This window comes from Myotis brandtii, unplaced genomic scaffold (genome assembly GCF_000412655.1).
Source record: "Myotis brandtii unplaced genomic scaffold, ASM41265v1 scaffold411, whole genome shotgun sequence".
In the NCBI taxonomy this organism is placed as follows: Eukaryota; Metazoa; Chordata; class Mammalia; order Chiroptera; family Vespertilionidae; genus Myotis; species Myotis brandtii.
The window spans coordinates 965,543-982,055 of record NW_005365804.1 but is presented as its reverse complement, the minus strand read 5'-3'; the positions used below and the strand labels follow the sequence as shown (position 1 = coordinate 982,055).

At 54.2% G+C, this 16,513-nt stretch overlaps 1 protein-coding gene across 1 annotated transcript; it reads left to right on the top strand.

Moving 5' to 3' along the window:
- Nucleotides 1-2: 2 nt before the first annotated feature.
- Nucleotides 3-8,168, top strand: USB1 (U6 snRNA biogenesis 1; the record flags this gene model as incomplete). Its single annotated transcript, XM_014545517.1, has 8 exons — nt 3-58; nt 876-1,042; nt 1,515-1,698; nt 3,430-3,483; nt 4,482-4,587; nt 5,753-5,836; nt 7,112-7,212; nt 7,916-8,168. Coding segments are annotated over 8 exons (942 nt in total), but the record flags the coding sequence as incomplete, so codon positions are not given.
- Between the last annotated feature and the right edge of the window lie 8,345 nt (nt 8,169-16,513).

Sequence of the window (16,513 nt, the reverse complement as noted above, 5' to 3'; positions counted from 1 at the left end):
ATGAGGCCGAGGCCGCGGCCAGGGGTCCGGCCAGGCCGGGGGCTGGATGCCGCCCTCGGTGAGGAGCAAAGAAGTCTTTCTGGGGAGGTTGCGGGGTTCACGTGAGCCCCCGAGGGGAGGGTGGGAGATCCCAGTTAGAAGCGGCTGGGCAGGGAAGGAGAAGGGGCAGGGGATGGGGGGGGGGAGGAAGGGGGGGCGGGGGAAATGGAGATTCCAGGAGACACCCCTGGACAAAGCCCCAGAATGCCCCCCCACTCCCGACTAGACCCAGGTTGAGGCAAGAAGCCTGGGTTGGGGTCAGCCTCTGCCACTGGCTGACCATCTCCTGGCGCCCATCCCTGCACCGCCCTAGGTCTGTTTCCTCGTTTAACACAGTTGCAGAGTAATAAGAGCTAAAGCGTGGAGAGTTGTTTTCATTCATTCAGTAAAGATTCATTGAGCACCCGCTCGGCGCCAGGCTGGGACTGGGGACCCAGCAGTGAGCAGAACCAGCGGAGCCTCGGCTCTGAGGGGCCAGGCCTGGTGCCGCTGAGCGCTTTTCCAGCAGCAGCTCCAATGGCGCCATCGGGTCGAAGTACGCTTTACAGAAGAGGAAACTGAGTCCCCCAGAGGGCACAGGGCTGGCCAAGACCGCAGAGCTGGGCAGTGCTGCTCCAGCTCAGTCTGATCCAAACATTGCTGCCTGCTCCCTGCTGAGGTCTGACTCTGAGTCGCTGGGAGACCCCAGTGAGACAATCCTGGGGGGAGAGCTTTGCAGCTGTCTAGACGCGGCTTGCAGCACCTGGTGGAAACAGATGCACGGTCCCCCTGTACGGAGGTAGAGGGTGCTCGGAGGACACAAGTGCTCATTTTCTTTTTCTTTTTCTCTCTTGCAGTGTCCAGAGCCCCCTTCCCAGCCAGAGGTTGCCAGTGCCGGACAGTGTGCTGCATATGTTCGCAGGCACCGAAGAGGTCCCTGAGGATGACAGTGCAAAGCATGGGGGCCGGGTACGCACCTTCCCCCACGAACGGGGCAACTGGGCCACCCATGTCTACGTCCCGTGTGAGTAATGCGTGAAAGACACGTGGCTGAGACCCATAGGTGCCTCTTGTTGGTTTTTTTTTTTAGATTTTTAAAATATATATATATTTTTAAATTGATTTCAGAGAGGAAGGGAGAGGGAGAGAGAGATAGAAACATCAACAATGCGAGAGAATCATTAATCGGCTGCCTCCTGCACTCCCCCTACTGGGGATCAAGCCCACAACCCGTACATGTGCCCTGACCCGGAATCGAACCATGACAGACAAACACGTCCCTCCCCCATGCCACCCCCGGTTCACAGGTCGACGCTCAACCGCTGAGCCACACCGGCCGGGCTGAAATATCATTAAAATACATAGACACAGGCTGCTGTCATGGTAATTTTCTCCTAAAAGCCAGAGTGACAAGGGCCTTTGCCTTCTGGGCTCCTTCACTCAGCCGGGCCCCCCTGGCTAAGAGGACGGCCCACCCTCTGCACTGTGCCCTCCAGATGAAGCCAGGGAGGAGTTCCCGGACCTGCTTGATGCGTTGCTGCCCCACGCCCAGACCTGCGTGCCCCGGCTGGTGAGGATGGAGGCCTTCCACCTCAGCCTGTCCCAGAGCGTGGTCCTGCGGCACCACTGGATCCTCCCCTTCGTGCAGGCCCTGAAAGAGCGCCTGGCCTCCCGCCAGAGGTGAGTGCCCAGCGCCCCCCTGCCTCTCCCCTCCCTCCCCTCCCAGGCTCCTCTTCCTGTCCTGAACCTCCTGGGGCATGGAGGTGTGGGGTGTGTCACCCCAGCCAGCAGGCCAAACGTCTGCACCTCATCCTGTGTGAGCTCGGCCCCCAACGTAAGCTCTGGAGCCTTCGTGTCCTTGTCTGTGTGCAGGTCATGGGCGTGGTGGTGGCTGCTCAGAGGGGACTTGGGAGAGTGACATGAGATCTGGGGTGCCCTTATCATGGCACCCGGCGAAGCATCGGAACTGGACCCCACTTCTCGTCGTATCTGCCGTTCTAGGACTTTTTAAAAAACGTAACTGTTTCATACATCGGCCTGCCAGGAATGCCTTTTCTCCTAGACTTGGCCAGATCGCAGTCCTGCTCCTTCACTGCTCTCCCGGTTGGCGTTTCCCCCAGAATCCCTCAGGGGGCAATCCCAAGGACCACCCATCCCATGGCTGTTTACACCCTAGAGCTCATTTCACTCCTCATACCCAGGCCTTCCCATGTCCCTTCGGAGCCCAAGTTCCTCTAAGCCAGTGGTTCTCAACCTCCCTAATGCCGTGACCCTTTAATACAGTTCCTCATGTTGTGATGACCCCCAACCATAAAATTATTTTCGTTGCTACTTCATAACTGTAATTTTGCTACTGTTATGAATCGTAATGTAAATATCTGATATGCAGGATGTATTTTCAGGGGTCGCGACCCACAGGTTGAGAACCACTACAAGCCCAGGAGTGCGGCTTCTCTCGGAACTCCCCCCTCCCTTTAATACAGTTCCTCATGTTGTGATGACCCCCAACCATAAAATTATTTTCGTTGCTACTTCATAACTGTAATTTTGCTACTGTTATGAATCGTAATGTAAATATCTGATATGCAGGATGTATTTTCAGGGGTCGTGACCCACAGGTTGAGAACCACTACAAGCCCAGGAGTGCGGCTTCTCTCAGAACTCCCCCGTTTCCAGGCGCTCTGCTCACTGTAGGCATCCCCTGGACATATAGTGAGTGAGTGAGTGCGCAGGCCAGAGATAGCCCCGAGATCATCCCTGGGTCCTCTGGTGTTGGTTCTAGAAGAAGCAGACGGTCCCTGTGTAACTGATCTGAGTGGTGGGAGCGAGTTTCTGCCCCAATTTTATACCCAAACCACTAGGCATCCGAGAGGAGAGCAAGGACTTTGGAATCAGGCACACTGAGGCTCAAAGTGTGGCTCACCACATCCAACCCCCTCAGTTTTCTCGTCTGTGAAATGGGCATCATTATAGTGCCTGGCACACAGGGACTGTTCTGGTCATTGCTTAGGTGAGATCAGAATTGTCTTTTTTTAAATATACAAGGAACACATGATCCCTTCTGTGATCTATTACCACCTACTTGACGAGTAAGACTCTCTTGGTTCCCGTCGGGAAGTTGAGATGGTCTCAAACCATTTAATGGAATGACTGGCTATTCCTAAAGTAGAAATTTTGCTGGCACCTGGATGGAACTAGATGTCACTTGAACTGGGTGATTATTTAAGGTCTTGTCCAGCTCTAATATGTTAGGGTTCAATTCACCGCCTGTATGATAGGGGGACAATACTAGTGCGCCATGAGTTCACTATATTTTCAAAGTGCTATTTTTTTTTTTTTACCATAAACTACTTTTTTCTGATTCTTTTTCCTCATTCTTCCTGAAATGTGGTCTTTTCTTCTAAATTTCAGATTCTGCTTTACAGCCGACCGGGTAAAGATTTATACCAATGAAGAGAAAACCAGGTGGGTCTTCCCCACTAGGCCCCATCATTTCCAGAAGATTCTCTAGAATAAAGATTGGGGGGGGGGGTGTGCTTGGTTTCTGGCCTTGTCTGTCGCAGTTTTCCATTTGCTTGTGTTTTAACCGACTCTATGACTACAAAGGCGATTGTTCCCAAATCTGAGCCTTTCTTTCATTAAGAGAAATAACAGAGGGTTGTAGGAGGAGGGGCAGAGGTAAACATCTTGGTGTACTGCAAAAAGCCTACGGCCAGAAGAAAACCTGAGTTCCTGCCCAGCTCTGCCCCCAATTTAACACTTAGCTCACATCTCCAGCTCTGTGACCTTCTGTTTCCACGTCACACGCCTGTCCTTGATCCGTTCATCACTGGACACTTGTGAGGCTCAGATGAGCCAAACGAGTTTTTGATGGCCCTGGCCGGTGTGCTCAGTGGTTAGAGCATCGGCCCGTGCACCGGAGGGTCTTGGGTTTGATTCCCGGTCAAGGGCATGTACCTTGGTTGTGGGTCCGATCCCCGCCCCCAGGCCAGTTGGGGTGCATGTGGGAGGCAACCAATTGATGTGTCTCTCCCACTCTCTCTAAAATTGAGTGGGGGAAATATCCTCGGGTGAGGATTAAAAAATAAAAGAGGACGTGTCTGAGTGCTGAGGGGAGGGTAGCCGGTGCCACGGAGCCAAGTCCTCGAGAAAGGGGCAGACTCCGAAGTGACGATGGAGAGATGAGTACAGGGGCTTCGGGGTCTGCAGACTTGGCAGTGGCCGGCGAAAGCACTCCTGTCAGTGTTATCAGACCCTGGGGAGGAAGGGAGGCGTGTGGTTAGCCCGGGGGCAGGAAGGTTTCCAGCCGGAGGAGGGAGGATGAACAGGAGACGGTGAGCGAGCACTCATGGTCCAGCCTGCTCGGCCATCCATCTATCACGGCCTCCACCCCGTCACAGATGCTCCCGTTCTCAGTGGCTGCATCTCATGCCCCTGTGGTCTCCACTTGTGTCTCCCCCCAGGACCTTTGTTGGGCTGGAGGTCACCTCTGGCCACGCCCAGTTCCTGGACCTGGTTTCAGAGGTGGACAGAGTCATGGAGGAGTTTGACCTCACCACTTTCTACAAGGTAGCCCACGGGGTCTTTTCCTCTCCGGCGGCCCCTTCTTCTACTCGAGTAAAACCCGCCCCGGTTAGAGGCAAACTGAAGAGCCCTCCAGAACTTTCCGTCAGGTGTCCCCAGCACCAGCCTTCAGAGGACACGCCCCCCTGGAAGCTGAAGGGTCTGCGATGTGGTCAGGTGCAGCCCATCCGAAGGCCAACATTCCTTAGAATTCTTTTTTTATGCATCTTAAATATGCACAAGAGTTATGCCTTCTACTCCATAGTTTTTTATGTTTATTTTTATATTTTTGTAAGAAGCAGTTTTCCTCAGTTTTGACACCCCAAAGGGTACAGCTTCATATACCTTCCTGCACCCCATGGTCTCCAGGGGTTCTCAAACTCCAAGCTAACTATCAGGGCTTTAAAGGGCCGCTGGTTTTGCTTAATATCTTCTTTTCAAATCATGCTGAAATAGGCAAGTGTGAACCTGAGTGGAGACAATGGTTGTTTCTTCATCGTTTTGGACACTTTGATTTTTGTTCATCTCACCTTAAAAAGTGTGTCATCTGTCGAAACGTTTTAGATCAGGACACAGGCTCAGAGCCTGGGTTCTCTCTTGCGTCCCAGATTCAATGACTCGCCCCATAAGCAAAGGAAAGTCTCTGCGAATAGGACTGTCTCCGCTCGGGCTGCCACGACAAAATACCGTGCGCTGGGCGACTTAAACACCGACATTTATTTCCTCCCAGCTGAGGGGCCTAGACGTCCAAGATCAAGGTGTCCGCGTGGTCAGTGTTGGTGAGGCCTCTCTTCCTTGTTTGTAGACAGTCATCTTCTCACTGTGTCCTCACATGGTGGAGAGAGAGGGGAAGCAAGCTCTCAGGTGTCTCTTCTTGTAGGGCGCGTATCCCATCATGAGGGCCCCACCCTCATGGCTAATTATCTCCCAACGACCCCACCTCCAAGTACCATCCTATTGGAGGGTAGGGCTTCAGCATAGGAACCCGGGGGAACACAGTTCGGTCCAGGGCTATGTTGTTTACCTGTAGAGGGTTCTTGGGACCAACTCGGATCAGCACTGAGGGTCTCTCCTGTGGAGCAGTCGGAGATGCCATGTCAGGGATCTGCTGTGATACCCGGGCCGGCCTTGGCACCTGGTGACCGCCCGCCTCCCTGCCCTTCCCCCGCAGGACCCTTCCTTCCACATCAGCCTGGCCTGGTGCGTGGGTGATGCTCGTCTCCAGCTGGAAGGCCAGTGCCTGAGGGAGCTGCAGGTGAGTTCTCAGAGCAGGAGCCCCGGGGGTGCTGAACTCCAGAGTGAGGGGTGTCGGGAAGTGGGAGGTGCTGATTGGCCCTGGGGGTGAGGTGCGCAGCCCTGAATCCTGGGAAATCGCTGGTGTGGCAGGAGACCCGCCGCCTGAGCTTGCTCCTGAAACTGCAGCCCTGGCCCAGCAGCAGCAGCAGCAGCAGCGTCACCCCGGAGCTTGTTAGCACTGCAGACTCTGAGGCCCCAGCCCAGACCTGAGCATCAGACCCGAGTTTTTTTTTTTTTTTTTTTTTTTAGAGGAAGGGAGAGAGATAGAGAGTTAGAAACATCGATGAGAGAGAAACATCGACCAGCTGCCTCCTGCACATCTCCCACTGGGGATGTGCCCGCAACCCAGGTACATGCCCTTGACCGGAATCGAACCCGGGACCTTTCAGTCCGCAGGCCGACGCTCTATCCACTGAGCCAAACCGGTTTTGGCCAGACCCGAGTTTTAACAAGCTCCCTCGGGACCTGTGCGCGGCCCCAGAACACGAATCCAAGAGGCGCTGCGGGCCTTCCCTGAAGTTCTAGCCCCTTGCCCGGAGGTCAGAGGCCGGGATGTCCACAGGGGCCCGGCAGGTGTTGGAAATGAGTGAAACGTGCCGGGTGTAAGGAACATCCACCTTCGTGGCCTTTCTCGTATTGTGATGAGGAGGTGAAACAGTTCCCTCTCCCGTCGGTCCGTCCGTCGAGCTGCCGACTCGCCTCCTCAGGTCAGGGAGGCGGTGGGAGTGTTGCCGTGCAGCAATGTGGCCTCGTGCTGCTACCACTCCCGTTTTTCCAGAGACGCCAGAAACCCAGATTTTTATGGATCATCTCCCTAGTTCCTAATGTTGGCAACCAATTTGTATGTTTTTCAAAAACATTTTGCAAGCCCAACAAAACCTGCGTGATAGGTGCAGCCATGGGCCTGCATCAAGCAGCCGCCCCTGCTCTTGGCCCGATCGTGCTGGATGGAGGTGGCAAAGAGCTTGCTGGGGGCTCCAGCAGACCCCGGTGCCCATCCTGGTTTTATTGGATTCTGTACTGCAGGGCTCTGGGCAGCCACTCCCTCCTCTGCAAAGTTGGGATGGTAGGGTCGACCTCACAAGATTGTGGAGCTGATAGGGCCTGGGGTCTGTGTGGCCTGGGGTCTCCCTTCACCACCACCTGTGAAGGACCTCAGAAAGCTGTTTGTTTGCAGCACCCTCCGGTCCTGAGTCCCCTAAAGTGACTGTCCCCTCCTGGCTCCCGGCTGTAGGAAATTGTGGACGAGTTCGAGGACTCGGAGATGCTGCTGCGCGTGCACGCCGAGCAGGTCCGCTGCAAGTCCGGGAACAAGTTCTTCTCGATGCCTTTGAAGTGAGCGCCAGAGGCCCTCCTCGTCCCAGGTCCCACCGCAGGCCAGGCAGAGGTGGAGGAGGCTGCGCAAACCGGCCTGGGAGGCCTGGTGGTCCCCGGGCCTGGTCCTCTCCCGGCCCTTTTGGGTTGCAGGTCCAGTGCTGCTGTGTTGTGGTCGTTCCCAAAAACCACCAGTAGAGGGCAGACCGGGCTCCCTAGTTCTAGATCTGTGGTTCTTATGCAAAAATATAGATAAAAATGGGGTCACCCCGTGAGCCCACCCATACTCGGCCAGAATCCCCACTGTAGTCCCGCCAACAAATGGCCCCTCCCCACCCCCCACTCCACACACACACACACCCCACGGCTCCCTCAGCTGTTTGCACTGCGATGCCCTTGGCTTCAGACCAGCCTTTTCAAAACCATGTGTCCTGGCTCAACCCTGCTCAAGCCAGGACGTAGGGTCCTTCAAGGGGTCTGTCACTCTCCCTCGCTGAAGCCTGTCCCTTTATGGCTAGTCCCAGCCCCTCCTACGCCAGCGAAGGCCATGTCGGGGCCAAGGCACAGGGTGCTAATTTGAGGTTCAGCATCAGTTTTCTCCATTCCTTCCTCCCACTCGCCCCAGCCAGGTGCCTGGGGAGGCTCCAGCAGATGTTTCATTTTGGCCTCGCTGGCGGCTTCCAGCCAGGCCTCCAACGCTCTGCTGTGACCTCTGGTTTCCCAGCAGCTTTTCCCAAAGAGGCCGAGGCGCCTCCCCCATCCAGGGCTCGCTCTCTGGCCTCCAGCGACCTGCGGGCCCGCTACGGGGACACGGACAACGGGCCAGGGGCTGCACAGGGGTTTTATTCTCCCAGCCCTCACGAGAGCAAAGGACCGGTCCTCGGGTGGCCATCTGGATTTCCAGTGATGGATAAGGAGATATTTTCATGTTACAGTTTTAAATTATGTTTAACAAATAAAAATTACAGTTTGTATTTTGGGTTGCTTCTATCTAACTATGTGAAAAGATGATTCTTCTCCACCCACCCCCCACCCTCCTCACCTTCTTCAGGTGCTTCACAGTTTGGGGGGACCCTGGAAGTCCGTTACGACTTCTAATGTGGCCACGAGAGACGTTAATGTTGGGGTGGGGTCGCCCACCTGCCAGGCCCGCACACCAGCGAGGTCACACATGCCACACCGAGCCCAGGACTGGGCATGAGGCTGGAGGTCACCACCCCCATTCGTCATCGGTGTAAGAATAGACATTTAGATACTAAAACGATCGCAAAGCCCTTTCTGGGACCTTCTCGTCCGTTCCTCCCAATAAGCCCCCTGAAAGATGAACTGGGAGGAATGATTATTCCATTATATAGAAGAGCAGGTTCAATGACCAGCCCGAGGTCACGGGAGAAATCAGAGGCAGGCCCCGCCTCCACCCTCGCCTCCATCCGGCCCTGGTCAGGCCCGAGGGAAGGTGGGGAATGGGGGCCAGGCCTCCTGCACCTGTGCGTCCCAGTCGCTGCGCCGAAGGTCCCTGAAGTCATGTTCTGTGCCTGGTTCCCCGGCCCCACCACACTGATCTGCTGAGTCAACTCTGACTGGTCAGTCCGTTCTGGCTTTTGAGCTCACGCTAGAGATGGAGAAGCAGCAGCCAAGCGCCTCTCCTGGCACGGAAGGAACACGGCAATCCGGCTGTGCTATGCAGTCAGCAGTTACTGATGCCTGCTCTGTGCCAGGCCCTGACCTGGGCAGCTGGGTGAATCAGGCTCATCCGGGCCTCTGGATGCTCACAATGGGGGGCAGGGGATGCACAGGCAGGGTGCACCGAGCAGAAGCCCCCTCCCCAACTCTGTACGGCTCAGCCACCCCATTTCCTGCAGGTTGCCGGTTCAGGATGGAAGCCGGCCTCCCACAGGCAGGTTCCATGGGCACAGACCACCTGACTTTCCGCATCAGGGACTCTGTCGGGGGTGCCTGCTCTTCCTGGGAGGGGCTGGGTGTGATTAGCACCTCCATCCACAAACTGGGGGGACTGGCCCTGGTGTGTGTTGTGGGGGGGGGGGCGGTGCTAGAGCATGGGGTATGGATGGAATGAGCGTGGGGCAACTTTGAGAAACGGGCCAAGATCAATAACCGGCTCGTCAATGGAGAATGGAAGGTGGTGATAGAGGAAGGAAGTAGGAGATTCACTGGGGGAGGGGCGGAGGCCGGGCCGGGCGGCAGGGGCTTGGCAGACGCCCAGACCTGGAGTGCGCGCTGACAGGGCAGAAGCCGCTGGGGCGCTTCCTTAAGAGGCGATGTGTCTGATGCTCCGATGCTCCGGAGGCTCGGGCAGGACCAGAGCGGCTGGTCCGCCCCAGGCAGGCTGCCCGCCCCAGGCCAGGCTGCCCGCCCCAGGCCAGGCTGGCGTGGAGTGAAGACAAGCTGGAGATGGGGATGTTATCACCCCAGGGAGGGTGCTAAATCAACACATCTGGCCTCGGTGTCCTCAGATGTTCCCCGCGGGGCAGGGAGAGGATCCTCCCTCGCCTGGTTGGCCCGCTTCCACCTGGCACTCTGGGCTCTCCACACCGCTCCGCAGAGCAGACCACCCGAGCTCTGCTTCCCAGGGCGAGGGAAATTACCTCGCCTTGTTTGTTTATTCTTTGTCTTGTGGTACCCGGAGCCTGAGAGGCCTGTGGGGGGTGCAGGGTGGGGCAGCCAGGGGTGGGGGTGGGGGCCCTGGGCCTGGTTCCCATCCACAGTGCCTTTGCTTTACCAAACAAGGGGCCTTGGCCACTCCCTGAACCAGAACCTTCCCTTTACAAATGAGGAGACAACCCCACCGAGGGGCAGCGACTTGCTCGCGACTGAACCCGATGGAGCCGTAAATCAGTGCGGGGCAGGAACCCCGAGAACCCGGTGTCTAATCCAGAGCTGTTCGGGCACCCCCTCATACCACCAGGGTCTCAGAAGGAGAGTGTGCTGTGAAATGCCGTGTCTGGGCTTTAATTCAGAAGACTCCACGGGAAAGGGATGGGGGAGGCTAAGGTCTAGATCAGTGGTTCTCAACCTTCCTAATGCCGCGACCCTTTAATACAATCCCTCATGTTGTGGTGACCCCCAATTTCATTGTTACAAATTGAACATCATGAAAGCATAGGGATTAATCACAAAAACAATATGTAATTATATATGTGTTTTCCGATAGTCTTAGGCGACCCCTGTGAAAGGGTCGTTCGACCCCCAAAGGGGTCACGACCCACAGGTTGAGAACCGCTGGTCTAGATGAACCGATACGGTAAAATGTGGATAATGCTTAGAGCTGGCTGACTGAAGGGCTGGGGTTCACACCTCACGGTCCCTCTGGTCCCCTCAGGCCTTAGGTGCTGGCCAGACCCCGGAGAGCCACAGAGCCCTGTGATGGATGGATGGACAAACTCACCTTGAGCCCCAAGCTACCTGTAGGAGCCAGAACCCATCACTGGGAACTTCAAGGTGTGGTCCCAGGGATGCCAGCGCCTTCAGATAGGACTTATACTAGAGGAAGCTCCCACCAAGAGAGAAACAATGACCAAACTGGTTTACCATAGGCCCCTAAGCGCATGGCTCCTAGGCACCTCTCTTTACTAGGTAGCACCCTAAATTCAAACTTAAAAAGAAAATAATTTGGCTGCTTGGGAATACATAGTGTGAAAGATGGCAAGGCGTGCAGTTAAACTGGGACGACCCTGTTGTTCATGTCTGACGTCTACTGTACATTTCCCAAAAGGAAATTTCAGAGCAAAAAAAATTTAGAAATCCATTTCCCAAAGGAGGGAACCCCACAGAGAAGTTTGTCCGTGGAAAGGGGTGGAATTGCCCCACCTTTTCTCCAAACCCCGACTTCCTTTCCCCAAGCAACCTCTGTCAAACACCAGGTAACGTCCACCCATTGCTGGTGCTGACAACGATTCTGCCTTTGACCAAACTTCGGCCTGGCCCCCCTGAGCCCTCCACCCCACAAGGCCCAGGCATGTACTTCCTTCTAGAATCCAGTTTCATCTAGAATCCTGCTGATCAGATTAGCAAGAAACTCCCACCCTTGGTTACCTGATCCAACTCCCCATCCCCACTGCCCCCACCCCCCACACGTGATCTGATCACCCTGATGGCCTGCCTTCAGCCAGAATCCCTCTGGGCCTGACCGCATCTCCTCTGGGTGAGTTCCCATTCATCAATGCCCCCCCCACACACACACACCCAATTTGCTCCTAGTTGAGAAATCCCCACTTGTTCTGGTTGTATTTGGAATTGAACCCCATTCTACACTGGAATCTCTCCCTTTTGCAATGGTTTCTCTCTCTCTCTCTCTCTCTCTCTCTCTCTCTCTCTCTCTCTCTCTCTCCTGCAGTAGTTTTTTGAGTAAAATCCATCTTTACCACTTTAACTTCTGTCAACTCTGGTTCTCTTTAACAGTTCTTAGTGCCGTTACTCGGATCTGGGTCATAACCACCATCAGACAGTGCGACCTAGACCTTTGCCTCCATCCAGAATGCTTGCCCCTCCCCCCCATGATTTCCCAGAGTCATTCAAAGACAGAAGGACTTGAGGGACTGACTCTGCCCAATAAGCCAAGGTTTGTTAGACAAAACACGTCTGGTCCCCACTCCTAGTCTATGCAATACTCCCCGTTTGGCTGTCAAAAAACCAAATAGGCAAGGGCATGCGTTCGTCCGAGATCTGCGATCTATCAGTGAAGTCGTCAAACCCAGATTTGCCTCGGCGCCTAATCCCAACACTATCCTGTCGGATGTCCCTTCCAACACCCAGCGTTTCACAGTCCTTATTCGTGTTCCGTCTGGTTTAGGACCCCCTTTGTACGGCATCCCAATACTTGTTTGCCTTCACCTGGGATAACCAACAATATACTAGGACTGTTATGCCCCAAGGATTGACTGAGGCTCCTCCTCCTTCCTTCTTGCGCACCCTAATTGCCAATTGGAAGGACTTGAAGTTCCCAGGAGACTCCACTGTAAGCCAATATGCAGATGACCTCCTTCTCTGTTCTGACAGTCGTGACAAGTCCTCCGGACACGGAACACCTTCCTAAGCCAGTGGTGAGAAAGGGCCACAAGGTGGCTAGATACAATCTCCAACTGTTCTCTCTGTATCTGGGTCATGATATTTCAGCTGCAGGTAACCTGTCTCCACAGACAGAGCCTCTACAATTCAACATTTTCTTCTCCCAGAAAATGACAACAGAGAAGTGTTTTAGGTCTTGTGGCGTCTGATGTGGATGCCTCATTTCTCCATGATTGACTCACTCATTTATACAATGACTAGGGAAGCATCCCCAGACCCAGGAGACGAAGGGAGAGGGACAGAAAGATAGAAACATCAATGATGAGAGAGAATCATCCATCAGCTGCCTCCTGCAGGCTCCACACTGGGGATCGAGCCCGCAACCTGAGCATGTGCCCCGACCGGGAATCGAACTGTGACCTCCAGGTTCATAGGTCGATGCTCAACCTCTGAGCCACGCCGGCCGGGCAAGGGCTCTCCTCTTTCACCTCCCATCCTTGGACTTCTCAGTTACTCCCTGCCTTTGGCTTGTGCATGAAGCAGAGGGTCATGCCCTTGGAATGTTATCCCTGAAACATAATGGACACCAAAGACACCTGGGATATTATAGTTTGGCCTTTGACCCAGAGGCCAAGGCATATCCCTCAGCGAGCCATGGCTGCAACCACCACACTTGTCTAAGCTACCTCTGATGTACTATTAGGTCACCCGCTTGGCATACACATTCCGTAGGCTATGCAGACCCCGTCGCTTAATAAAATATACAGCACTTTTCTGCATCTCAACTTACCTCCTATGAAATCTGACTCCTTTCTCCCTCTCCCATCACCATACATCACTGTCACTGTCTTAGCCCTGCCTCCTTTGCCCACAGGTGGGACGCCCCACAACTGTATTATTCACACCAGATCATTATTCTGTCCTAGGCTAGCTTTACCAGAAAACCCCCTCTCCCAAGTTGACCTTCCTCTTCCCGTCCATGACTCTCACCTCCCGAAGGAGGCTGGATATGCCGTTACAGTCCAACATGAAGTTCTAGAATACCGAACCCTGCCCAATGCCAAATCAGCCCACGTCACTGAATTCATGGCTCTTCCTCGGCTTGCACAGGAGCAGAGGGAAGGTTAACATTCACGCTGATATTCGCTGTGCCTTTGGGTTGGTACCTGGTTTGGGTATGTTATAGAAACACGGAGGATTCTTGACAGCAGCTGGTACCCCAGTAACAAATGGACCCCAAACAGCAGAATTTCTAGAGGCATTATTATTGCCCCAGCAGATCACTACAGTTAAAACTGAGGGACAGCCCTGGCCAGTGTGGCTAAGTTGGTTGGGCACTGTCCCATGCACCAAAAGGTTGCCAGTTTGATTCCCAGTCAGGGCACATGCCAGGTTTCAGGCTCAATCTCGTGCAGAAGGCAGCCAATAGATGTTTTGCTCTCACGTCTATGTTGTGTGTGTTTTTTTCCTCTCTCCCTCTCCTTTCCTCTCTCTCTAAAAATCAATTTAAAACCTTTAAAATAAAAAGAAACCTGAGGGACATAACACAAAAAATTCAGATGAGGCCTGAGAAAATAGATAGGCTAATAAATATGCTAAATTAGCAGCCTCGTCCCCCACCACCCAAGAAATCTAAGTGGTTCCCAAGCCTGGGATCATGTCCCATGCATGATTCACGTCCCTAGCAAGACAGAGCAGGACGGCACGAGATTTTTATCACGCTACTCAGAATGGTGGCAACTTAAAATATACGCCTTGTTTTTTTAATCCTCACCCCAGGATATTTTTTCCATAGATTTCTAGTGAGCGTGGAAGGGAGGGAGGAGGGGGAGAGAGAGAGAGGGAAACATCAACGTGAGAAAGACACATCGATTGGCTGTCTGGGGCTGGGGAACCTGCATCCGAGCCCTTGACCCTCGGTCCACAGGCCAACATTCTAACCACTGAGCCAAACTGGCCAGGGCACATATGCATTGTTTCTTCCTGGAATTTTCCACTTAATATTTTCAGACCACGACTGACCGCAGGTACCTGAAACCATGGAAAGTGAAATCACAGATAAGGGGGGGGGGGGGACAACCACATTCATTGCTTAGGCAGTTGACCTTGCAATCTACCTTGTCCCTGGTTAACCACTGGCCTTGACCTGGTGACTCCCCAACTATGAGAAACCGAGCTCCATGTTCTCCATCATGGCATCGCCCTTCACAGGACCCTGGCTGCAGAAGGGGGCACTTGCACAGTGATCGGAAGCGACGGCCGCACCTCTGTCCCCTGCAACCCACCTGACATCTTTGCCGTAACGGAGAAATGCACGCATCACCGCGGAGGAAGGGCAACAGGTCACGGACTTCTTCCAGTCTGTCCGTGAAGGTCTACGAGGCTGGGGCACACAAGCCGGTTCAGCCTTTAATCTTCGTCTTTCCGTTTATCTTCAAAGTATCCCTCCCATTACATGGCCTGTGGGTCGTATAGTACAGCAATCATCCACTGTCACCAAGTCTCAACAGATGGTCCAGCTGGTTCTAAGGTAACAAAGGCAACCAAGTGAGACATGGACTTACGTTGTTCAGAGCAAAAAAAGAACGGTTCTTCCCTTGAACAAGAGGGGGACTGCAAGGATTCTTTGCTTGATCAGCCTTTAGTGGTGCCCCTAAGCCCTCTCCCCAGCAGCGTCCATGCCTGTACTCTCTGTAGGATCCAGTTCTAGCAAGAAACCTGCTAAGTCAGTTTAATGAGAAATCCTCACCCTTCATATCTGGTCAACCTCTAGAACCCCACTGCCCCCGGGTGATATCTGATCGCCTCGGCCTTCAGCCAGAATCCCCCCCAGGCTTGATGTCTCCTCTTAGTCATTTGCCATCCACCAATGCCCTACCCTTTGCTCCTCAGCTGTAAATCCCCACTTGTTACTGGTTGTGTTGGGAATCAGGCCCAGTTCTATACTGAGTCTCTCTTCCTCTATTGCAATAGTTTTTTGTTTTCGTTTTAATTTTTTTTTTATTGATTTCAGAGAGAAGAGGGAGAGAGAGAGAGATAGAAACATCAATGATGAGAGAGAATCATTGATCGGTTGCCTCCTGCACACCCCACACTAGGTATCCAGCCTGCAACCCAGGCATGTGCCCTGATGGGGAATTGAACCATGACCTCCTGGTTCATAGGTTGATGCTCAACCACTGAGCCACGATGGCCGGGCTTGTTTTGCTTTTTAAAATCTATCTTTGCCGCTTTAACTTCAGTCTGTTCTCTTTAATGGTGCTCTTTTTTCCCACCTGGCAGGTCGGTGAACAAGCCAATTTATCAAACTCTGCCAGATCTCTGCCCATTTCCGGGAGGTGAGGCTTGGGGGTGGTGGGGGAGAGTTCAAGAGAAAGCTCCTGTGGTGAGGAAAGCTCCCATTTCCGGGCTGGGAGGTGGCAGAGGGGAGGGAAGGTCTCAGCCCTCCTGCCCTGCGGGGCGCCTTCACATCCAACCCCTGACACCGATGTGTTGGGCCAGGGCTGTCCTCCCTGCTTCAGACTCTAGACTAGGGACCCCCCACCCTCAAGGCTTTTGATTTTTGAGTCCACATGGAGGGGAGGGTTAAATCTCCGCACTGCAAGCTCCACTCGCGGTGGGAAGATTTGCCCCCCAGCCCAGCACCTTGTCAGGCCCAACGGTCACATTTCACTTGCACAACATAATGTCCTCCTCTTGGGAACCTGAGGTGTGCCAGGCCCGGGACCAGAAGCACACCTAACCCTCGGCCCACGTCCCAGGTAAGGACTTGGAGGCTCAGGAAAGGGAAGCCACGTGCCCACGTGCCCCAGGTCAGAGGGAACGCAGGTCGCTACCTGCCCCTCCTAAACGCGTGCGTGGTCTCCCTGCAGCACACGCAACATACCCAACCCCTCCCTTTGCAATTAAGAAAAGTCACTGGGAGAGGCAAAGACTTGAAGGGCTTTTGAGAAAACAACAAATCCCTAGATTTTGTTTATCTTTTGTTGTTGTTGCTGCTGCTTCAGCCTAAAACAGGATACCGGGTCCTTCCTCACAGCCCTCCTTCCTGCCCACCGTAGCCTCAGTAGCCCCACCCACCCCCCGGGTGGGAGCAGTGGGAGTCTTCGTTTCTCCTTACCCGCTCGGCGGGGGGTCACTTTAGGGATCCACCCCACTCTCCAAAAGCAGGGATCGGAGTGAAGGAGGTGGGCTGGGGAGGATTCCCGCCGCCTGGAAGGAGTGAAAGGGCCGCCTGTCCGGCCCCACCGCCGGCACCTGCTACCCAGAAGCTTCCGCCGAAGACACCGCCCCCTTC